The 26,269-nt window shown below is 39.5% G+C and overlaps 1 protein-coding gene across 1 annotated transcript; it reads left to right on the top strand.

Annotated features, from left to right (window-relative positions):
• Window positions 1-540: 540 nt before the first annotated feature.
• LOC115630113 (dynein heavy chain 2, axonemal) lies at window positions 541-25,375 on the top strand (the record flags this gene model as incomplete). Its single annotated transcript, XM_030526726.1, has 8 exons — window positions 541-720; window positions 8,213-8,312; window positions 13,365-15,214; window positions 16,174-16,855; window positions 16,912-17,296; window positions 17,558-18,001; window positions 18,056-21,235; window positions 21,294-25,375. Coding segments are annotated over exons 1-8 (10,903 nt in total), but the record flags the coding sequence as incomplete, so codon positions are not given.
• Between the last annotated feature and the right edge of the window lie 894 nt (window positions 25,376-26,269).

The following is a 26,269-nucleotide window of genomic DNA, read 5'->3' as shown; positions in this document are numbered from 1 at the left end:
ATTTTAGTTTTTTTTGGAATATAAAAATATACGTTGTTTTTGGTACACAAAATTTGACCGCAGCGGTTTGTTTTGCGAAATATAATACAGATAATAAATATAGAAATTATACAGGTAATAAATAATATAAAATGGAGCAGGACACGCAGCGCGAAGGGCGCTCGTATAATACGAGGGCGCAGGCAGCTCGAGAAGGTGGGCTGGTAGAGTTCGATGAAGGCTCGGAAGCGGGTGCTGTGGCGGCGCGGTCTGGCAGTCTGCTGTGAACACCGCCCAGACAGCATTCGAGGCAAGAGGATCGACGTGATGGCACACCGGGGCGCGTCGATAGCGAAGTGGCGTCAGCGGTAAATGTTGCCATTGCACAGGCCAACCAAACCTATCGGCATGCGCAGGTGGACGGACTAAACCAGGTGTTGCAGGAGGAGATTCGAAAAGGCTTTCTGGAATTAATGCGAGCTGTTAACGAGGCATTGGTACCGGTCAGAACAGGCGTGGACTACGTACCTGAATTGCGCGCCGAGCAGCAAGTGTCTTATTATGGCAGCAGAGGAGCAGTTCCGAAAAGGTCTGAGCCAAGGCGGAGCGCAAGCAGGGCCCAAATACACTACGGCTCGAGCCGAGAGTATAGGCGGCAAAGCGACAACACGTCGAGCAGCATGGACGGAGCGAAGCGGCTGCGAGGAACTGGCGAAATCCGGGGAGCGCTCAGCGGCCAAGGCGCGTAGATTTCCGGGGCCACGATGATGCGCAGCAGGCTGATCCACCCCACCATACGTTCAAGAGAACGAAAGTTGAAAAATGGGGCCTATCGTTTGATGGCGACAGACATAAAGTGGCTGTGGAGGATTTCGTGTTCCGTGTGGAGTTTTTAAAGCGGCAGTGCAGATGTTCCTGGCCTGAAGTTTTGAATAATTTCCATCTATTGGTGAGCGGCAACGCGAGAGAGTGGTACTGGCAATATGTGCGTGACCACAGGGCCGATAGCTGGCAGGAATTGAAGCGTAGCCTGATTGCTCGGTTTAGAGGCGCCGCCGATGAGTTCCAGCGGATGCAGGAGTTGCGCGAGAGGCGACAAAGGCCCACAGAAAGCATCGAGGACTTCTTCCACGCCATGAGGAAGCTGGCATCACGGTTGCAATCACCACCAGCCGAAATGGTAAAAATAATCAAAAAGGGGCTGAAAGTCGAAGTGGCGCGGTATGTTTACGCTCTTTGAATGTATAGCGTGGACCATCTGCGTGACGAGTGCGTGGAGGAGGAGGCAACGATGGAGCGGCAGGATGGAAAGCCTGCATACCGCAGTGGTTTTAGAGCTGGTCCTAGTGGGCGAACAAGGCCCATGGACGAGTTGGAGGCCAATTTTGGAGGGCCTGATGCAGCAGACGACGTAGCCGTAGAAGCGGCGCGAGTCACCAGGCGTGTGCAGCTGCAATTAAATTGCTGGAACTGTGGCCAAGCGGGGCATGGTTTCCGCGATTGCATGGCGCGAGAGCGGCATATATTTTGTTACCGCTGTGGACGACCAGATACGTATAGTCCGCAGTGTCCGAGCTGTACGGGAAACGGGCGGCGGAGTGCGGTACCGGTGGGCGAATCGCGTTCGGCAGCTGTGCCCACACCACTGGCCGGAGGTCGAGCCTAGAACAGAGCGAAGAAAATATTAATCCTAGGTGTAAGGGTAGTATTAGGGGTTTACCGATGGAGGAGCGGATGCGACCTTACCTAGAGGCGCAAAACAGGGTATTTCATCAGCATCAGCTCGCCGGAATGCGGATACTTACCACCCGCGTTGCGAAGGCGAGGACGCGGTTTAAGAAAAGGCGTCAAATGAAGCGACAAGTCGCGGTCGCTAGGGTATTTGCCGAGGTCAAGGTGAAAGGCCGCCAGATACTAGGTCTGCTGGATACCGGCGCGTCGGTGAGCATTCTTGGTAAAGATAGTCGGGAATTGCTGTAGGAGCTGGATTTACACGTGAAGAAGTATGCCTCACAAGTGCGGACAGCATCGGGTGAAGACCGGTCCATTATTGGACGCATCCGGGTGCCTGTGGAGTATAAAGGTATGATTAGAGAAATAACATTCTATGTGTGCCCCTATGTACCTGGGAGTCGATTTTTGGCGAATTTTCGAGCTGGCTCCAGCGTGAATCTGGCAACGCTAAAAGCTGCGTAGATGAGATTTTGGCTGAGCGAGTGGCGCACTACGTCGATGGCGAAGACCCGAAGCCAGAGCCGGAAATGGGACCTGGAAGATTGGCAAAAGAAGGTTGTGGAGTCGGTAAAGGAGGAGTTTCTGACATTTGAAAAGGCAGGATTGGGAAAGACCACAGCAGAGACCCATAAAATTGAGCTGTCACCCGCGATGAAGGAGCTGGTGTATCGGGAGGTTGATAATATGTTGGCGTTAAGGGTTATCGAGGTAAGCAACAGCCCGTGGAGTAACCGCACCACCGTAGTGCGACGGCCGGGTAAGAACCGCTTTTGCCTCGACGCCCGAAAGCTCAACAAACTCACGGCTAAAGACGCGTATCCACTCCCTTGTGTAGAAGGCATATTATAGGGACTGGATCAAACTTTTTATATTTCTAGCGTCGATCTGAAGTTCGCATTCTGGCAAATTGAGTAGGACGAATCCAGTAAGGCGTATACGGCATTCACAGTGCCCGGGCGACCACTGTACCAGTTTCGAGTGATGTCATGCGGTCTGTGTAACGCAGCACGGCTGATGGACAGGGTCATTCCCACAGAGCTCAGGTCGAACGTCAAGGTGTATTTGGATGACCTCGTCATATTCGCGGCGGACTTCGAGACACACATGGACTACCTGCGGAAAGTAGCAAAATGCTTGAGAGAGGCGAATTTGACCATTGGACTACAGAAGTCCAAGTTGTGCTTCAAATCTTTAAAGTACCTCGGGTATATTGTGGGAGGAGGCACGTTGAGAACGGACCCAGAGCGGTGGTGGCAATACAGCGCATTCCAGTACCGCGGTCGGTGCGTGAGGTGCGGTCGTTTCTAGGCACCGCTGGCTGGTACAGGAGGTTTGTCAAAAAGTTTGCTTGCGTGGCCGCGCCGCTTACGGATGCACTGAAGAAACGAGCCGGAGGACGATTCGCGCTGGATGATGAGGTCAGGGATTCACTCGAGGCACTGAAGAAGTCGTTGATAACGGCTCCGGCACTCGTGCATGCCGATTTTGGCCGACGATTTTTTGTGCAGTGCGACGCGTCGCAGGCGGGCGTCGGAGCGGTGCTATTCCAGCTGGACGACGAGCAGAATGAGAGACCAGTAGCCTTCTTTTCGGCCAAATTCAACAACACCAGAGCAACTATTCCGTGACGGAGAAGGAATGCCTAGCGGCGGTCCTGGCGGTGCAGAAGTTTCGGCCATACATCGAACTCATGCCGTTCACTGTCATAACAGACCACGCCAGCCTGAAATGGCTAATGACGCTAAAGGACTTGTCCGGACGATTGGCGCGGTGCTCCAGGGCTACGACTTCGAAATCCAGCATCGTAAGGGGTCGGAAAACGTGGTGGCAGACACGTTATCCAGAAGTTTGGGCGAAGAAGCGGTGGATGAACTGGCGCAAGCTCCAGGTGGAATTCTAGGCATGGAAACGGCTGAATTTGAATCGGAGGGATACCGAGAATTGGTTAAAGAAATTGAAAGAAATAAGCCTTGCTTACCTGACTTGCAAGTCGTGGACGGTGTCATTTACAAACGGACCGCATTCAACCGCCTTGAGGAACAGCTGGACGGAATCGAGTGGAAGCTGTGGGTGCCCAGCGCGTTGACAGGGGCCCTGATTACGAGAGCCCATTGCGAGGAAACAGCGGCACACGGAGGAGTGGCGAAGACGCTGGAAAATCTACGGCGGTACTTCTATTGGCCGAGGATGGCGTGTCAAGTCCCGGATTTTGTGCGAGGCTGCCAAGTCTGCAAAGAGACCAAGGCGGCAAATTTTAAAATGCAGATCAGTATCGGTGCTGAGGTGGTGACAGGGCGGCCTTTCCAGAAGCTATATGTCGATTTCCTAGGAAAATACCCTAGATCTAAGCAAGGCCAAGCGTTTATATTCATCGTCGTCGATCATTTTACGAAGTTTACCTTCTTGAAAGCGATGAGGAAGGCTACGTCGGAAAATGTGGTGGAGTTTCTGGTGAACAACGTCTTTCACACATTTGGAGTGCCAGAGGTGATCCATTCAGACAACGGGCGGCAATTTACATCAGCGACGTTTGCGGAGATGATTGGTGCATACGGGATCAAGCATCTGAAGACTCCGGTGTATTCGCCCCAGAGCAACGCCTCGGAACGGGTCAACCGCACAGTATTGGCAGCCATCCGAGCGTACTTAGAAGAAGACCATAGGGAGTGGGATTTGCATCTGCCGAAAATCGAGGTGGCGATTCGAAACAGCGTGCACGCGGCAACAGGAGTGACGCCGTTCTTTGCACTCTTCGGGCAGCACATGATGTTGCATGGGTCCCAATATGACTTGGCGAGAAAACTGAAGTCGATGGGCGACCACGAGATGTCAGTATTAAATAAAAGCGACAGACAGAAACTGGTCCAGGAGAAGGTGCAAAGACAACTGCATACCGCGTATGAGCGAAGTAGAGCCCGCTTTGACCAACGAGCGCGTAAGTTCCATGCTGTCCCGGGCCAAGAAGTCTACCGCCGAAACTTCGTACTCAGCGACTTTAGCAAAGCCTTCAACGCGAAGTTTGCTAGGAAGTTCCTGAAGTCGAGAGTGGTCCGAGCCGTTGGAAGCAACGCGTACGAACTTGAAGATCTGCAAGGAAGGCCTCTGGGAATTTTCCACGCAAAAGATTTGCGCTCCTAAGCGCGAGCGAAGAGTGGGTGTGGCCTACGTTGGGCGCTTCGGAAGGATCGACAGCCGAATTCGCGCATCGGCGGAAATGATGCGCGCAAAGGTTGCAGCATTCCGGATGGCGTCATTCGCACCTTTGCGTTGGTGTTACATCGGATAATTATCGGCCGCAGTTTCTGGCAACGCCGGCATACATGGGTCGCCTCAACCGGTTACCAGCGCCACCTTGCGGTACCGGCAAGTGACAGTGTGAGCTGTTGCGGACGCAGGGCATGGTTGTTTGGCGTAGAAGTATGAAAAGGATAAACGAACGTAAAAAGGATTGGGAATTATCACGCGGTACAGGGAATGGAGCCGACGCGGTAATCGACATTTTGCTGAGGATATTGGAAGAGTGCGGTTGTGCAGTGGGACTCTGCTGTCGTTTTTTTGTTCTGTTTAACCTGCAAATTGGTAAGAGAGCAAGGCGTGTAGTTGTGGAAAGAATGAACATTTACTGATACATTATATACGTCTACAGAAGTTGTAGACCCAGCAGCAGATGAATGGCCGCTGGGTCTCTTGATTAACTCTGGCCGTATAAACCATCCACGGATTTTGTGGCCCCTATCACATGCCACATCGTCTCGCCGACCACCATTTCAACACTCGTTGAGGCTGCATGTTCTTGCCCCATCGTGACCCACTTTCAGAGGAGGCTGTAGCAGAGTAGAGGTGTTAGGCTGGCCGACATCAATTGTAGGGCCGATGAGAAAGTGTTGTTCATTTAGAACTGAAATGTTAAATAAAATAATCGTTTGCGTATACATAGGGCGTATAAATCTTTATATGTATGTATGTACACTGACGCGTATTCAGTGTGAATAGTGGAATTTTATACAAAGCAATCGCATGTACATGGAAGCATAGAGATCAGTGTGGACTCGTGCGGCTAATGGAAAAAGAAGGAAAACGAGTAAAATAGTGAATGTCCGGCCATAAAAAGGTAATCAATAGCAGTGCCCCTGACCCGTAAGAGCTCTTAGGGGGGAAGGTGAATTGCGCCCATAGCTTAACTGTCGTGTAGGCCTACGATTTGTCTCGCGCTTTCGTTCCACTTCTGTTGGCTTGTATGAGTTTCGGTCCTTGTGCACATGTCCATGTTGAATCTGTACATACTTAAATATCACATATAGCACAACATTCATATACATATCACAACATTATACGCACATTTCGCAACGTTTATATATATACATACATAAATAACACAACATTTACATACATGTCATTTATATACATATCACATATATATATATATATATAGTATATATATATATATATAGTATATATATATATATATATATATATATATATATATATATATATATATATATATATATATATATATATATATATATATATAGCATATATATATATATAGTCACACTTGCATACATATCACAAAATTTATATACATATTACAACGATGATCCATTCAATTAACATCATCTACACATTCATGTACATTCATATACGTGCCGCGATACATAGTTTGTTAGTTTATATTTGTAAATTTGGCTTTGCTGCTCTGAGCATATTATAACGTTTCAAAAAAAAAAGAGATAATGACTGGGCATATATATATATATACCACTCTTGTTCTCAATATATTTTGTCGAAAACGTTCATCACGTTCATATATATATATATATATATATATATATATATATAATATAATATATATATATATATATATATATATGAACGTGATGAACGTTTTCGACAAAATATATTGAGAACAAGAGTGGCGCTGTCTCATATGAGAAACACGTTTATTAGTTAGTAAAATTAGGATATACCCTTATAATTATTCCCCTTTTTTGCACATAGCCTATCTTAAAACGTTGCGTTATCTCTATATATAAAACAGTTTGTCCTGACTAATTGGTGATCAACGCACAGCCCAAACGGTAAAAGATGAAATTTGGACTCAAGTATCCATCATAGTGTAGGAGGACACTAAGAAAGGCTCCAAAGGGGGGAAAACGATCTTTAAAAAATATTAGTTATAGTGGTCATGTTCGTTTAACGAAATAGTTTGGCAAGAACAAAAAAGTAACGGACTACTGAACAATTTTTTGTCAAGAACAGAAAATGTTCATTTAAATACCTTAAATGCCTTCCTACTTGTAACTTATAAGGTGAGAACATATGGGTAGGTTATGCACACACAAAATAAATACAATTGACCCGGGTTAAGGCGGGCAATACCTGCTAGTGTACATATAAACGTTACCAGACTTGCCGATTTTGGCGGAACGTCCAGATTTTTAATAAAAACAAGAGAGACCGCTACAGTCAAGCAAGCCCGACAGTAAAATAGCCTGCACTCTCCACAAAAAAGAAAAAATTAAAACAAAAAAAATTTAAAAAAAATTTAATTATTAAAAAAGTGAATTAATTAATTAAGTAATTAAATGAAATTAGAAGACATGTTTATGTTCAGTTTTAACAGCATACATTTACATCACGTGCCTATGCGTGTTTATATGCGTATATGTATGCAGCACAAAGTTGAACCAGAGCAGCAACAACAACAACAGATGCGGGCAGCGCATGAGCGGCGATTTTATTTATGGCTATAACTTTCTTCAGAATTGACCTATCATGATGAAACTTGGCACACGGACACATTATTAATAACTGGATGTACCTACCAAAATTTATTGACCTGGCTAGGACTTAGGGGAACCTCAATATCAAGTTTGGTTATTCTAGCTCTTGTACTTCCTGAGATCTTTGCGCTCATACAGACAGACGGACGGACGGACAGACGGACAATGCTATATCGACTCGTCTTGTCATCCTGATTAATCTCTGTATATATAAAACAGCTTGTCCTGACTGACTGATTGGTGATCAACGTACAGCCCAAACGGTAAAAGCTAGGAAGCTGAAATTTGGACTCAAGTATCCTTTCATAGTTAAAGTGCCCACTAAGAAGGGATTTTGGAAAATTCCAGCTCCAATGGGGGGAAACAGGCTCCAACGTTTGTATGAAAAATCTACAATTTTCATCTGATTAACTTCAAACTCAGGTTGTTTACTCTCAGAAAAATTCCAATATAAACAGCACTGTGCCTGTTAATAGTTTGAAATCGGTTTTTTTTTGTTTAAATTGTTGTTTATTTTTGGATTTTTTGTGAATGTGAAGGTGAAGTACACTAACTAATGTGTATGAATATGGGTAGACCTAATAAACGTGTTTCTCATATGAGACAGCGCCACTCTTGTTCTCAATATATTTTGTCGAAAACGTTCATCACACTGTCTGTCTGTCGTCTGCGAGTATCTTCTGTTCTGATTTGTTGAGTTGCGGCTCTTGTTGCAGTTTGTTCTTCTGACTTTTGAGCTTTTAGAACGCTGGGGTCGTGTATTTTTGCTGCACTCATTGTTACGGTTAGATTTTTCCGACGGCATTATACTGAAATTGAAATTCTATTTCACATATCTCATTTAAATTTGACACTCATCTACCGGGTGCCTTCGCATGATATCTAAAACCCATGTTTTAATAATTATATGGATTTCTCATGGACGCCACTGTCTAAAGTTCTGAGGTAACAATGAACAATACAGTAGAATTGAGAACGTCCTCGTTTGCAGAACCTAACCAAACTCTCATTGAAGTACCCTTAAAGTACATCCTTTCCAATAAAAAAAGAATCATCGAAATCGTGATATAAAGTTTTTGGAAAATTCAAGCTCCAAAGGAGGGAAAACGAGCTCCAAAGTTTGTTTGAAAATTCTGCATTTCTGCACCGATCACCTTTAAATTTTTATAATCTATAAAAGAATACAAACAAAATTGCATACTCGGATTTTCGAAATTTGTGGTAGAGCTTGAATTATTGGGGTTTTAATATTTATTCACCTTTTCAAATGAAAAGTTTGTGTTATACAGACGGACAGACAGGGCTTGATCGACTTGTCTCGTCATGCTAATCAAGAATATATATACTTTGTGGGGTCTCCTCCTTCTGCCTGTTACATTTTTCAGCCCCCGCAAACCTAATATACTTCTGTACATTTTATGTACAGAGTATAATTATTTAACATTTTTAAAAGTAATATTTTCTTTGTTTAGTTCATTTGGCAAGGATGTAGGCAGGTAGGTATTTCGATATAAAGTCGACCACATGTTAACTATCATGACGTACTTATTTCGCCTTAATCGTGCACTATTTAATTTTGATTTTTTGGCGCCCCTTTGGTAAAAGCTGACTACTCCCTTGACATTTGACATTAGGGTTTTTATTAGTAACTTTATGCAGCAACAACAAATTACAAAGAACGGAAATATCAAATAGTTGGGGACATCGTGCATATGTATGCATATGTACATACATATGTATGTATGTATGTCTGTGTACGTACATATATATCATGTATGTGCATTCTTATGTATGTAGGAGTGGTAGAATATAACACAGTAGCCCTGCCATACTGCAGCCCTGGTTAGGAAATGACAGTTGGCATATGCAAAAGCGAAGAGAAGGAAATTAAAGAAAACGAAGTAACAGCATAAGTAGCATCAGATCAGTCAGTCGGGCCTGATTTGTTGAGGCAGAAAGAGGTATTGAGTGTGCTTGTGCTAAAATCAAACGATGAATTAAATAAATGTTAAATAATAAATAACCTAACAGACCTACATTCCTAATGTTAATTATACAATAAAATAATTGAGAAAACTAAAGTGAGTGTATAATTTAATCGGAGTGAGGCCCTCGACAACCCATGCCCTACATGTATGTATGGATGTATACATTGTGAAAAATCGCTAGCTTTTTAGCGATCGACAAATGAAGTTAATTAATTAACAGAATGAGACGCGGAAATCTTTCGATTATTAGTATAGCTTTAATGGCTTGGATAATTGTACAAGCGATGTTCACAGTGCCGATATTGCAAGACAAGTCATTTTGCTTGCTGCCGCTACAAGTCAGCGGACCAGCACAAGAAAAACATACAAAGAGAGCACCACAGAGAGCACAGTAAAGGGCGCAATAGAGAGCGCAAAAGAAAGACTAAGAAGCTAAGTAGGGTGCTCCAAGACATTGGACAATCGAGCACTGTTGTTTGATTGTAATAAATAATGTTCTATGGTTTTAAATCAAATTTTTAAAACTTAAAACAACAACAACTGCAAATCATTGGCTCGCGCTTCTTCTCTCGTTTTGATGCCTGTTAATTTCAAAGGCAAAATGTCAAAAGTTTACAGTTACCGTCGCTAGGCAACGACTGCGTAAGCGATAGTAAAGTAGAAACCGAAAGCGGACTTACGCATTTATTTTTCTTCACGTTGCGGGCAGATGTACATATGTATGTTTGTATATGATTTGTTCTAATTGATCTCAATAAATTATAAGATGTTATTATTTAAATTTTCTGTTAATTGTATTCAAACTTCGATGGAAGTATTGATTGTATCGACGGATTCAACTATCGATTGTTTTAAAGCTCTAGCACATAGAGCATCCGACACATGCCCATCTCTAGCATCTCAGCTGATCGCATATTTACAGCGATTTACCGTTTTAGTGTTAGCTAACAACGCTACAAATGTATTCTGAACAAATCTGAGAGTCATTTACCGCCTATTTTGTGAGTGTATTCATGCGATTTACAAAAGCAGAAACAACACACCTTTTACATTCACAACAATCATATTTGGAATTGAAGACACAAATTAGTGTTGAATTAAAAAATTTAATACATACTTATACATGTGTGTATGTACACTTTCCCGCATAACTCTGCGTACACGCAAAAAAATACACAAATTTTAGCTTTAAATGTGAATATCTTTTAATATATACAACTTATTGATGTAAATGTTTTTGATTTGCTTAGATTCGACATTTTTCTTAATAACTACATTTTTTTAATATTAATATAACAATGAATATATTTTAATTCTATTTTTTAACAAAACCTTTTTGAAAAATGGACCCGCAAAAGTCTGCGTACAAGCAGACTAAACTGTGTAGAATAAGAGAATATGCAATTACAGTTATCTTAGTTGCACTTTTTCTTTTGTTTGAAGTTTGCAAAAGACTTTTGCTATGCATTGAAGTTGATTTTGATCAATCACAACCATGGCGCCATCAGGAAAAGAGATCGACACTGACCTTCGAAAATTAATAATTAATTTGCGTGTCCAGGGCAAATCTTAGAGAGAAATTGGGCAGGTGGTGGGCAGAACTCATTCATCATGTCAGAGGGTGTTTAATAATTATGTTTACTCGGGTTCGGTGTTATCAAAGCCACGATCTGGGCGTCCGTCTCTATTAAGAAAGCGAGAGGGAAAGCGTATCGTTGCTCTAGTTCGCTTAAACCCAAGGATGACTGCTCAGCAGGTGCGACTTGAGGTGGAAGAAAGGTTCTCCAAAACCATATCTGAAGACACCGTGCGCAGAATTATTAAAAAAGCTGGATATCACAGCCGAGTTGCACGTAGGAAGCCTCATATTTCAGAGGTGAATAAGAAAAAGCGAATGGAGTTGGCAAATGAGCACGTGTCGAAGCCTGCTGAATTTTGGGACAAGGTCATTTTCTCGGATGAGAGCAAGTTCTGCATTTTTGGCATAAAAGGCAAGAAATTGGTGTGGAGAAAAACTGGTACAGCCTTAAATAAAGAAAATTTAGTGCCAACTGTCAAACACGGCGGAGGAGGAATAATGGTTTGGGGGTCCATGGCAGCTAATGGCGTTGGGAAGCTGGAGTTCATAGACTCGATAATGGACCAAAAAGGCTATATCCAAGTTTTGAAGGACAATTTGCTCGCAAGTGCCCAGAAGTTGGGGCTGGAAAATGATTTTTATTTCCAACAAGATAATGATCCCAAACATACATCGATTTTTCAAAAAGGTTTTGTTAAAAAATAGAAATAAAATATTCATTGTTATATTAATATTAAAAAAATGTAGTTATTAAGAAAAATGTCGAATCTAAGCAAATCTAAAACATTTATATCAATAAGTTGTTTATATTAAAAGATATTCACATTTAAAGCTAAAATTTGTATATTTTTTTGTGTGTACGCAGAGTTATGCGGGCAAGTGTATGTATATAGGCGGATTACGCCTGCATGAAAAATTTAAATGTATGTACATATCAGCTTTGCCGAACGCTGCAATTTTGGCGGGACGTCCCGATTTATAAATCAAAATTAAATGTCCCGCGTCAGACTTTTCGGGGATAACTCGACCATGCGTACAACGTGCTGAGGAAGCACACAGTAAAGTCAGGACTGGCAGTCCGCCCAGAGAAAAAAGAATATCATATAGTAAATAAACTTATAATTATAAGCACTTTTTACTTAGCCCAGCAAAGACGGGCAAGACCTGCTAGTAATATATATACTTTGTGGGGTCTGCCACGCCTGCTACTGTGTGTTACATACATGCGCACAAAACTAGTATAGCCTTTCACCCTTTGGGTACAGGCTATAATTAATTGCCACGCGCGAGACAGGCGTAGTCCCGTTTCTTGGGGATAAGGCATATATATATACATAGAGAGAAAGCGCCAGCATGAAAAGATAAAATGTAAATAGGTATATTGTAGTATGTATGACCAGACACAGGATGTGTTGTACTATATGACCTAGATCTCGGAAGTAGTAACTTGCTATTGGCAGAGTGTCGGAAGAGAAATAGCATAATGTAAATGAACTTATAATCGTAAGCAAAAAATTGAGCCCATCAACAACGAGCAAGACTTGCTAGTATTAAATAATAAAATCAAAATTTATAAATAGAACTTTTTTCTTTCCATGCTAGCCTACGAACTTTTCGGCCTTCCTGTTATGTATGTACATGGGGTTTTGTTTTATTTCTCTTTACTATTTTAACTGTTGCTTGTTATGTGTATGCCAATTGGCAAACAAGAACTTCTTATTAAAATCGTATATCTACTGTCAATTAAATCAAGGCTAAGATTGTCTGCCAGGTGTTTAAACAAAGGTATTGACGTGACATAATTGTCGAATTGCAGTCGAATATGTTGATGCCAGGGTACTCCTATGATGCCAGGTCCCAGATAAATTTGATGCCGAATCAAGTTCTGGCTCGTGAGGCAAGACCACATCTTCGTTGTCAGTGTTAAAAATGAATTTGTAGCAGATCACTGACAAATCAATAAGATTTTCAATAACTCTTGCAATTCTTTCAATTTTTAACTCAAAGTTGGAAAAAAACATCTTGTTAGTTTCTGTCTATTCCAAAAATTAATCTCGATAGGTCATTCTGGAAGAAAGTTGTAGCAATAAATGTAATCTCTGCGGAAGCTCTACTAGCAACTGTTGTTGTTTTTGCAGCTTTGTCTCGACTCTATACACCGAAATGTACACAATTCTTACACATGTAGAGGGTATATCAAAGTCGGTACTCCCGACCTGAGCTTTACCACTTTTGTATGATTAAACAAATTAAAAATTATATATTCTCCAATAAGGGTATTAATTTTCTTTTTTTTTACAGTTGAGGTACTTCAGGGCTTAAATACTCAATTAAGTCAAGTCGATATACAGCGAATTATTAAAGTTTTGCGTAATACTCACTCAGTATACATAAAGCAAATTGATGAACTCATACTTGACTGTAGACACGAAATGGAGGAGGCCATGTCAAATATTAAATTTTTGCATATTCTAATAGAACCTTGTAGACGAATAGATAATGCAGATAACCCCACATCTCTAACCGAACTTATACCAAGAATTATTCACATTATTCGTTATATTTGGCTAAATTCGGAGTACTATAATCGGTCAGATTTGATAACAGGCCTCTTTCGTAATCTAAGCAACCAGATCATAAGATTTTGTACACAAAAGACTAACATGAAAAAAATACTCTCAGGATGTTCCAGATTCGGTATTAAAATGAGTAACATGTCTATTGATTGCTGCTTGACTTACAGGGGCATTTATGAGCGAATGGCTAAGGATCATGAATTTCAAAAATGTGACATTTCGTGGAGTTTTGATACTGCGATGATATTTAACCACTTAGATGCATTTATGGAACGTTTGAACGATGTTATTGATATATGCGAATCGATGATTGTGTTTGGAAGACTTGACGAAACCGAAACTATACCTAAGCCTCAATTTGGTGGCACCAGCGGGCCGGAGTTTGAAAAAATTGCTGAGAGCGTTGAGTTCAATTTTTTGTCTACATTGACGATGCTTAGTACCGATTCCAAAGAGTTAATTTTAAATGTACACAAGAACGAATGGTATGAGGAGGTACTTAAATATCGGCGAACCATTCAAAGCATAGAAGAAACCGTGCAGAGGCTGATGTCCAACGTTTTTCAACATGTATGCAATGTGGAAGAAGCAATTGAATGCCTTAATGTAATGCTATTTTACTCTTACCGAGGCAATTTAAAAAAAACGTACTTACGTCAAGTTACTAGCACTTGGATGCTGTTTGCTAACGAAATGGATTTAACCTATGGTATGCTAATGGATCGCAGTAAATTACATGAGTCTTTGGTACCGTACTATGCATCTCGTGCCATCAATTATCGCCTCAATCTTGAGAGACTAACATGGTTGCGAAATCGCTTGAATAATTCAGAATGGCTGCCTATTGTATCTGAAACATCTATGGTGTTATTAAGATTTGAAATGTTAAGGAGAGATTTTGAGATAGAGATACGCCATTCTTACGAAGAATGGCAGAAAAATTGCTGTAGTTCTGCTTTAACTCAAAAGCTTGATCGGTTTTTGCTTATACGCAGCAAGAAAAAAAAGGGTCTGCTTGAGTGCAATATTGATCGTACTGTAATCACCATTTGTGAACAAGTACTGCATTTTGAGCAACTTGGGTTTTCGGTGCCTGGGTCAATCCGAAAAATATATGAAAAATACGATGTACTTAGATTTGTATACAATAGTGTTGTCCAAGTGTGTCTCAACTACAATCACATTCTTTCCGCTCTTTCGGAACAGGAAAGAAAACTGTTTCGTGCTCTTATTCAGGCATGTGATCGTAAAATAGCGCCTGGGGTGTTTAAGCTTACATATGGAGGCGAGTTTAGTGACGCTTATATAGCCGATTGCGCAAGACATACAAGTAAACTTCAGGATACTATAGATATATACAAACGTGCGAATCGTCAAATAGCTCGCATGTGCGAGAAAATATGTGATACTCCAATGCTTAAGTTTACTTTAAACTGTGCTTTGCCTATTTTAATATTCGACCATCAATTATCAAGTTACGTACGCCGAATTACTAATATTTTACGAGGATATTACAACTCAATTATCGACCTTTTATTTGCTGTTTTCAAAGAGTTTCAGTCTGTAATCGAAGATGTAAGTATAGCAACCCTATACCCACTCCGACAAAAAAAAAGTGTACCCCAACTACAAATAGTGCAAAGTATGTAAGATGTAGAAGGAGGCATCTCCGACCCAGTCTGGATGAGCGCAAGGATCTCAAAAACTATAAGATCTGAAAAAAACAATGTTGGGTTCCAAATTCTCCTAGATCCGAAAATTGGCGAATTTATTTTATTTTTTTGAATTCTCCCCCCTTTTCCCGCTACTGAATTTCGTCAATACCTTCCACATTTCCAATGCAATACATACATAAACAATGCCATCATCAATGTCTATATAGTAAACTACTTTTTTTAATTTTCATTTAAATCTAAGTTATATGCGCCCATAGCAGAAACAAAAAGAGGAAGAAGAAGAGCGAACTTGTTGCTGCAGTTTGGGGGGGTTGTACTGGCGAGAATTTGTTTCGCTAATAACTTTTCTTAGAATTGACCGAATTGAATAAAATCATAAAATAAAAATTAAACAACAGTATATAATTATGTATATAGTAAATTATGTATGCAAAGTTTGGTTTAGGTAGTATTTGAAATGTGGTAGCGTTGACGAAATTCTGTAGCTTGGGAAGGGGGGGGGAATTAAAAAAAAATAAAATAAACTCGTCCTTTCTCACACCAAGGAGAATTGGATACTAACTTTGGTTATTCTAGCTTTTATAGTTTTTGAGATCCTTGCGTTCATCCTGACAGACAGACGGACGGACATGTCTAGATTGATTTCCCTCGTCATGCTGATCAAGAATATATATATAAGTACTTTATGGGGTCGGTGGTGCTTCCAGTACTATGAGCACAAACTGGGCACATTCAGTGCCAGATGTTTGGCTGGGTACAGGGTATTTTACTGTCTGACTTGCTCGACTGTGGCAGTCTCTTTTAATTTTAAAATTAATAAAATCTAAAGCAAATAACGTAACAATCTCTTCTCTATAGATGGCAGCAGAGTGGTATAGTTTTGTAAATGTGTTTGACGATATGTTGGCCACTGCACTTTTAACTAGTGCTCGAAATTCCCTGGTTATGATGCACACAGCCCTTCATCGTGATGCTAACGTGGTGGCTGCATCAATACTGGTTATGGAATCAGACATAAAGGAATGCCAAATAACTCTTAGTCCAAAAATGGATACTATTGCCAATGTATTAAATGGCAACATTCATCGAGTTCATAATATTCTTGATAAATTTCCAAGAATTGGAAATAAATTAAAATTACCTGTTGAACAGCAATATGAACCATTTACTAAAATATTCTGCGAAGACTTAGAATGTGTTGATCTTGTACATAATATTAAGGCTGAAATTGAACATCAGCGTGACGAAATAGCCCGCTATATAGTTTTTTGGAATGGTCATCGACCTATATGGGAAACTACGGAGAACGATTTTATAAAACACATGAGAGCCACTACTATGACAGCAGAGGTTTTCAATAGCAGCATTGAGTATTACAGCGCTATGGCTGATGATATTTCTTTTATCGATGCTATTTATCACGTTTATTTTATATTGATGAATCAGAATAATTTAAAGTGCTCTATTCTAGACTGGATTGAGAAATGGCAAGCTTTAAATATTAAATTACTATTAGATCATTCATTATTTTTACTACAAGGTAAACCACATGTTAATGTTTTAATCCTATATATAATACAACAAGTATATTTTCAGGTATTTATCGCTATATACGACATAATGAGCGCAAAATTATGATGGTTCCGCGAACCCTTAAGGAATCTTTAATTGCTAAAGAATTCTTCGAAAGGAAAATAATTGAAGCTCCAATAAAACATGCAACATTTCCACCAATGCTGGAATTATTTGCAGTTTTAGATAAATATCAGGTGGAAATTTCAGACGAAACTACTGAGCAAGTAGCTGGTCTGGAAGCGGCTTGGCAGCATTACCTAAAAAAATTAGCCGAAGCTGATGAGATGTTGGAAAACAATCGTGAAGAATTTAAAAAAACCCTTTTACAGCAAGCAGAAAAGTTTAAGATGATTCTTAAAGAGTTTTTATTTGATTTCTATTTAAAATTACCTACGGCATCAAATATGTAAATAATAATTTAATATTTATATATCTTTCACATAGAGCATAACGGTATATGTAATTTTTTTTTTCAACCATAACTTTTTTAGACATTACTGACCACTATTTCGTTTTTTATTTACTTAACGAATTATAACAAATATTACGTGGGGGAAAAAAGTTATTTTAAGCCGGTTGTGAATGGTATATAATTAAATTCGGCGCCGCCGAAGAAAATTTTTAGCTTATAATAATTTGATTATAAATACTCTTTTTTACTATACAGAAATCCTAAAATAGCATTAAAGTTTCTCAAGATCATAGCACTTAAGGTAGAAGATTGTTTTAAGTTTGAAGAAAGTTTGATGCGTGACTTGGCCGTTTTCAACGTTAATCAACCGGAGAGCTTTGATTTACAAAAATTAGATTCCGAAGTTAAAGTGGTTCAGAATATTTGGCAGCTTATACTAGAGTGGCAAACAAACTGGGATGCTTGGCGCAAGGGTAATTTTTGGAAAATTAACATAGATGAAATGGAAGACACTGCCCTTAGTCTCTACAAAGAATTTAGTATTTTAAGCAAAAAGCACTACGACCGACATTGGGAAATGCTTGAGGTAACTACTAAAAATTTGGATGGATTCAGGAGAACTTTGCCATTAATAACAGCGTTAAAAAATCCATGCATGCGCGAGCGGCACTGGAACCGTGTGCGTGATATTATGCAGGTGTAAGTTAAGTCCTTTTCTTGTTAAACTTTAAAGTATAATTGGTACCATTACAGTGACTTCGATGAGAATTCAAAGAAGTTTACTTTGGAGCTAATTATAAATTTGGACTTTCAGGCCTATTCAGAGGATATACAGGATATTTCAAACGCGGCGACTATGGAGCTTCAAATTGAGAATGGAATTAAAAACATTGCGGCAATTTGGAAGAAACAAGGGTTTGAAATGGCGTTTTACCACGATGGTATTTATCGTATAAAAAGTGTTGACGAATGTTTTCAATTACTTGAGGAACATATGGTTCAGATTTCAGCCATGAAATCCACTCGGTTCGTAGAGCCTTTTATAGAAATTGTTGATTACTGGGAGAAAACACTCTCCTACATAAGTGAGACGTTAGAAAAGGCGCTGAATGTTCAGCGGCAGTGGCTATACTTAGAAAATATTTTTCAAGGTGACGACATACGAAAACAGCTGCCAGATGAAGCAAAACGATTTACTGCTATTACAAATGAATTTCGGACTATCTCTGGAAAAATGTTTCAAGCTAAGACTGCTGTTAAAGCCACACATTTACGACCTCCGCCATTTTTATTAAATCGATTTAATCGAATGGATGAACGACTCGAATTAATTCAACGTGCTCTAGAGATTTATCTTGAAACTAAACGCCAGTTGTTTCCTCGTTTTTACTTTATATCTAACGATGACTTGTTGGAAATATTGGGAAATGCAAAACGTCCTGATCTTGTACAAATTCATCTAAAAAAACTTTTTGATAATTTATATAAACTTGAAATAAAGCGTGTCGGTAAGACCTTAAGCCGTTGGCAGGCTAGTGGAATTTACTCCGATGATGGCGAATATGTTGAGTTTCTACAAGTACTTTATATCGATGGACCATCCGAACGTTGGTTAAAGCAAGTCGAAGAAGACATGTACAATGTTATGAAAGAGCAACTCAAGCTTACACGGGGTTCACTTAAGAAGCTTATAAGTAATCGCGAAAAGTGGATATCATTATGGCCAGGCCAGATGATCTTAACAACAGCACAAATTCAATGGACAACTGAATGCACTCGCAGTTTAATCCATTGTAAAATGGTTGACCAAAAAAAACCATTACGAAAACTTAAAAGAAAACAAAATAAAGTTTTAATGAAGCTGTCTGAAATGAGTCGCAAAGAACTAACAAAAATAATGCGTCTTAAAGTGAATACGCTTATTACACTCGAAATACATGGACGTGATGTCATCGAACGAATGTACAAAGCAAACTGCAAAGATACTGGTCATTTTGAATGGTTTTCCCAATTACGATTTTATTGGCACCGCGAATCAGAGCTCTGTGTAATAAGACAAACCAACACTGAACACTGGTATGGCTATGAGTATACTGGAAATTCTGGTAGATTAGTTATAACACCTCTGACGGATAGGTGTTACATTACACTGACCACTGCTTTGCATTTGCATCGTGGCGGAAGTCCTAAAGGTCCTGCAGGTACAGGCAAAACGGAGACCGTGAAAGATCTAGGTAAAGCCTTAGGCATGTGGGTGATAGTTACGAACTGCTCAGAAGGACTAGACTATAAAAGCATCGGGAAAAATTTTTCAGGCCTAGCACAAAGCGGCTGTTGGGGATGTTTTGATGAATTTAATCGAATTAACATAGAGGTACTTTCAGTAGTAGCACAACAAATTATGTCTATAATGGCGGCATTGTCAGCAAAATCGGTAGAGTTTGTCTTTGAAGGACAATTGATTAAGCTGAAACATACAGTCGGACTGTTCATTACCATGAACCCTGGCTATGCAGGACGAACAGAACTTCCAGATAATTTAAAGTCTATGTTTCGTCCGATATCAATGATGGTACCGGATAACATCATTATCGCTGAAAATCTCCTTTTCTCAGACGGATTTTCCAATACGCGAAATCTAGCCCGAAAAGTATTTACTTTGTATGAGCTGGCAAAGCAGCAGCTTTCAAAACAGTTTCATTACGATTTTGGACTTCGATCTATGGTGGCTTTATTGCGTTATGCTGGCCGGAAAAGACGTCAGCTTCCTAGCACTAATGAAGAAGAAATCGTATATCTTGCAATGAAAGATATGAATGTTGCTCGCTTAACGGCAAATGATTTACCTTTATTTAATGGAATTATGTCGGATATATTCCCAGGTGTCACATTGCCAATTATCGACTATAGCGAGTTTAATGTAGCTATAAATGATGAATTTAAAGAACATGGCTTACAGACAATATCCATAGGAGTAAAAAAAGTTATTGAACTTTATGAAACAAAAAATTCACGACACTCTGTAATGATAATAGGTGACACTGGCACAGCGAAATCAGTGACATGGCGAAGTCTCCAAGGAGCTTACTGTAGAATGAATTCACAACATATGCTTGGATGGGAAGCAGTCGTTGTTCATCCTATAAATCCAAAAGCTTTAAATTTGGCTGAGCTTTATGGTGAATATAATTTGGCCACAGGTGAGTGGTTGGATGGTGTACTAAGCTCTGTCATGAGAATTATTTGTGCCGACGAGGATCTTACTCAAAAATGGTTGTTGTTTGATGGACCGGTCGATGCTGTCTGGATTGAAAATATGAATTCAGTGATGGATGACAATAAGCTATTAACTCTAGTTAATAGTGAACGTATTACTATGCCTATGCAAGTGTCACTTCTTTTCGAAGTTGGGGACTTGGCCGTTGCTTCCCCCGCAACAGTATCACGCTGTGGAATGGTATATAATGACTACAATGATTGGGGATGGCAACCATTTGTTCATTCATGGCTGCAACGGCAAAAACTTAAGGAACATGCTGATTATATGCGACAACATTTTGAATCCATTCTTACTAAGCTACTTGAGTTTAAACGAACGCGTTGTAAAGAACCTGTTAAAACGAATGAATTAAATGTAGTGATTTCGTTATGCAAATTGCTTGATGGATTTGCAACAAAACAAAATGGAATCAATATACACAACTTAGAGCTCTTAGAAGAAATGACGAAGCTTTGGTTTATGTTCTGCCTAGTATGGTCTGTTTGTGCAAGTGTTGATGAAGAAAGCCGTTTAAAACTAGATGCTTTTATACGTGAAATTGAGAGCTGTTTTCCTATTAAAGATACCATATACGATTATTACGTAGACCCCATTGAGCGAACATTTCTACCATGGGAAAGTAAGCTTTCGGACTCATGGCAATATGACGAACAGTGGGTTTTACTTCTTTTTTTTTTTTCAATTATAATAGTAATAAAATATATTTTCCAGATTGCCATTTTATAAAATCATTGTACCGACAGGTGATACTGTGCGTTATGAATATATAGTATCTAAACTTTTATCAGAGGAGCATCCAGTTATGCTTGTAGGTAATGTTGGAACTGGTAAGACGTCAACGGCTACAAGTGTCATGGACACGTGTGATAAAAATAAATTTTGCATACTATCTATTAATATATCGGCACAAACAACATCGGCTGGTCTACAGGAGTCCATAGAAAATCGAACGGAAAAGCGAACGAAAACTCAATTTGTGCCAATTGGCGGAAAGAGGATGATTTGTTTTATGGATGACTTTAATATGCCTGCAAAGGATTCATATGGCTCACAGCCGCCACTGGAATTAATAAGACAGTGGATAGATTATAAATACTGGTTTAATCGAAAGAGCCAACAAAAGATATATGTTCAAAACACATTACTTATGGCTGCCATGGGCCCACCGGGAGGGGGTAGGCAAATTATTTCTCCTCGCACTCAAAGCCGATTTGTTCTGATTAATTTAACTTTTCCGACTCAAGATACAATTGTGCGTATTTTTGGAACTATGATCAAACAGAAGCTTGCGAATTTTACAAACGAAGTGCGCGAGATGTGGCTTCTAATTACCCAATCTACTATTGCTCTCTACTCAGCTACAATTATAAAAATGCTCCCTACACCAAACAAGTCGCACTATCTTTTTAATCTAAGGGACATTTCAAAAGTTTTTCAGGGTCTTCTTCGAGCCACACCGGAAATACTAACGAAGAAAAATTTTTTTTTACGGCTATGGATACATGAAAGTTTTAGAATATTTTCCGATCGCCTAGTTGATGACTTAGATCAGAGCTGGTTTTTAAATGCAATTAACGAAACGTTGGGGAAGTTTTTTGAGGTAACCTTCCACAGTTTATGCCCGTCAAAACTTCCTCCTCTTTTTGGAGACTTTTCCCATCCTCAGGGATTCTATGAGGATTTGCAGATTGATACACTGCGGTCATATATGATCAACCAACTCGAAGAATACAATAATTTTCCTGGAATGACTCGTATGAATTTAGTATTTTTTAAGGAGGCAATTGAACATATTGTTAGAATATTACGAATTATATCTCAACCCCGAGGACACATGCTTAATATGGGCATTGGCGGCTCGGGCCGACAGGTACTTGGAAAACTTGCAGCATTCATTTTAGAAATGGGTATATTTCAAATTGAAGTGACAAAGAAATATAAGACTGGCGAGTTTCGTGAGGATCTAAAAACCCTTTATAAATTAACGGGTGTAAAACAACGCTTGACAGTATTTATTTTTAGTAGTGAACAAGTTGCAGAGGTCTCATTCCTAGAAATAATAAACAACATGCTTAGTACCGGTGAAATAAATCTATTGAAATCAGATGAGTTCGATGAATTGAAGACAGAATTAGACCGGCCCGCTAAGAAAGCTGGTGTGCCGCTGACCACAGAAGCTTTGTATACGTTCTTTATGTTAAATGTTCGTGACTTTATGCATATTATATTATGTTTTAGTCCTATTGGAGAAAAATTTCGTAGTTATATTCGCCAATATCCAGCACTATTAAGTGCTACAACTCCAAACTGGTTCCGATCCTGGCCCCAGGAGGCACTCCTTGAGGTAGCATCGCATTTTTTGCATGGCTTTCAGCTGAACGTTCCGACACCAGGAAAGGAAGATGAAAAACACCGCGATAGCCTTGTCATGACTACTGAGAATGTTTTGCATCGTGACATTGCTCAAGCATTCTCTATTATACATTCTTCTGTAGCCAAAATATCTGAAGTCATGTTAATTGAAATGAAGCGACACAACTATGTGACATCACCTAACTACCTACAATTAGTTAGTGGATTTAAAAAGCTCTTACAAAAAAAAAGGATTGAAGTTTCAACTGCAGCTAACCGTTTGCGTAATGGATTATCCAAAATTGCTGAAACTCAGGAAAAAGTCACCTTAATGTCAGAAGAATTAAAAGTCAGTTCTGAGCAAGTAAAAGAACTCGCTATAGAGTGTGAGGACTTTATTGCCATGATTGAGATTCAAAAGGCGGAGGCAACTGAACAGAAAGAAAAGGTCGATGCCGAAGCCGTTATTATTAGGCGCGAGGAAGTTATATGTTTGGACTTGGCAGCAGTAGCTCGAGCAGACTTGGAAGTGGTCATGCCAATGATTGATGCTGCAGTAAAGGCTTTAGATGCACTTAATAAGAAAGATATTTCAGAGGTTAAGTCATATGGACGACCGCCTATGAAAATAGAAAAAGTTATGGAAGCCGTTTTAATACTTTTGGGCAAAGACCCTACCTGGGAAAATGCGAAAAAAGTACTTAGTGAGTCTACATTCTTAAACGATCTAAAAAATTTCGACCGCGATCATATATCAGATAAAACTCTTAAAAGAATTGCGAATTATACAAAGAATCCTGAACTCGAGCCTGATAAAGTAGCTGTAGTATCTCTTGCATGTAAATCACTAATGCAATGGATTATTGCTATTGAAAATTATGGAAAAGTGTACCGCATTGTGGCACCCAAACAAGAAAAACTTGATAATGCGATGCGATCATTGGAGGAGAAACAGGCAGCTCTTGCGGCTGCAAAAAAAAAGTTAGAAGAGCTACAAGCAGTAATTGAGGAGCTGTATCGTCAGTTAAATGAGAAAAGTGCACTTTTAAATGAACTAAGAGCAAAGGAGGAACGTCTTAGAAAGCAGTTAGAACGTGCTATTATTCTTGTAGAGTCACTATCGGGGGAACGTGCACGTTGGATTGAAACCGTATCCCAATTGGATCTTGCATTTGAGAAGTTACCAGGGGATTGCCTTCTTTCAATTGCATTTATGTCTTACCTTGGTGCGTTCGACACGAAATACCGAGAGGAACTTCTCATGAGATGGGCTCAATTAGTTAAAGACTTACTTATCCCAGCAACGGCAGATCTAAAAATAGCACTGTTCCTTAGTGATGCAGTTTCTATTCGGGAATGGAATATACAAGGCTTGCCTGCTGATGATCTGAGTACAGAAAATGGAGTAATTGTAACGCAGGGCAGCCGCTGGCCACTAATTATTGACCCACAAATGCAGGCTAACAACTGGATTAAAAATATGGAAGAGCACCAGCAGCTAATGGTAATCGATTTTGGAATGAGTGATTACCTAAGGCAACTAGAACGTGCCTTAAGGGAAGGATTACCGGTTCTTCTTCAAAATGTCGGCGAGAATTTAGACCAAGCCATAAATCCTATTCTGCGACGTAGCTTTACTATTCAAAGTGGAGAGAAGCTTATTAAGTTTAATGATAAGTACATTTCTTATAACAATCGTTTTCGATTTTATATCACTACTAAGATATCAAACCCACATTATCCACCCGAAATATCATCGAAAACGATTATAGTAAACTTTGCCCTAAAGCAAGATGGTCTGGAAGCTCAGCTCTTAGGAATTATAGTCCGCAAAGAAAAGCCAGCACTTGAAGAACAGAAGGACGAACTAGTGGTAACGATAGCTCGCAACAAACGCACTTTAATTGATCTAGACAATGAGATTCTGCGATTGCTAAATGAAAGTCGTGGATCATTGCTTGATGACGATGAACTTTTTTCTACCCTACAAAAATCCCGTCAAACTTCCATATTGGTAAAAGAGTCCCTAAGTATTGCCGAGATAACAGAGGTCGAAATAGATTCTGCGCGTCAGGAATACAAACCTGCTTCAGAACGTGCTGCTATCCTATTTTTTGTATTAATGGATATGTCAAAGATTGACCCAATGTATGTCTTCTCCCTATCCGCTTATATATTACTGTTTACACAGTCAATTGAGCGCAGTCCCCGGAACCAACTGATTTATGAGCGGATACAAAATATAAACGACTATCATACATACTCCGTATATCGAAACACCTGCCGTGGACTTTTTGAGAAACATAAACTTCTGTTCTCCATTCATATGACTGCAAAAATACTTTCCAATGCCGGAAAACTAGTAGAGGAAGAATACGAATTTATTCTTAAAGGTGGAATAGTAGTAGATAAGCAAGGCCAGGCTCCTAACCCAGCTTCATGTAAGTTATCTCTAGTTTTCACAAAAAACATCCTTACTTCAAAACCAGATCTGATTTTTCAACACTAGTTATTATATCTTTTATATTGTTCAATAATTTAACAAATGGTAGATCTCAAAATTCATGTTCATTCACGGATATAGTTAATACATATATCCGTTGATATTCAAACTTAACTTAATATCAGTATATATAATTATATAATTGGAAGGTCCCTTAGAGAGAGTCTGGATAATTATATATACTGATATTAAGTTAAGTTTGAATATCAACGGATATATGTATTAACTATATTTTGAGGACACAGGAATATTGGAACTGAAATGTCCCCCAAATTATGCCTGGGTATACACATACTATATATTCATTAATATAAAACCAAGTTTGAATTTTAACGGTAACATACATTTCATTATACTCAATATATATATTGGAAATGAAATATGTCCCCTAAATTTATATATATATATATATATATATATATATATATATATATATTATTCTAGGCTCCGAAAAATATACGTTAAGCATATATATATATATATATATATATATATATATATATATATATATATATATATATATATATATATGTAAAGTTATGTTAAGTACAATATATTTAAATAATGATACAAATTATAACAATAGTTCAATTAATTCAGTTCAATTCAATTCAATATGATTAATATGTTCACGACGGTTGGCGTTGACAACTTCTTCGACTGACGACCATTCACGACGACTCTCTGCAACGACTGTTCTCTCTCGACTGCTTCTAACGACTTGCTCTTCTCTTGTGTCTGTTGTCCCTCCGCTTTGTAGCTTTGTCGCTTTTGGTGTGTCGCCTGATCGCCTGTAACTTGCCTGCTTACATTCGGCCCTCCTGATTCTCGT

Source organism: Scaptodrosophila lebanonensis, unplaced genomic scaffold, assembly GCF_003285725.1.
Source record: "Scaptodrosophila lebanonensis strain 11010-0011.00,11010-0021.00 unplaced genomic scaffold, SlebRS2 tig00000328-arrow-arrow-pilon, whole genome shotgun sequence".
Classification (NCBI taxonomy): Eukaryota; Metazoa; Arthropoda; class Insecta; order Diptera; family Drosophilidae; genus Scaptodrosophila; species Scaptodrosophila lebanonensis.
Note: the sequence above shows the minus strand (reverse complement) of the source record. Positions and strands in the feature narration are given on the sequence as shown.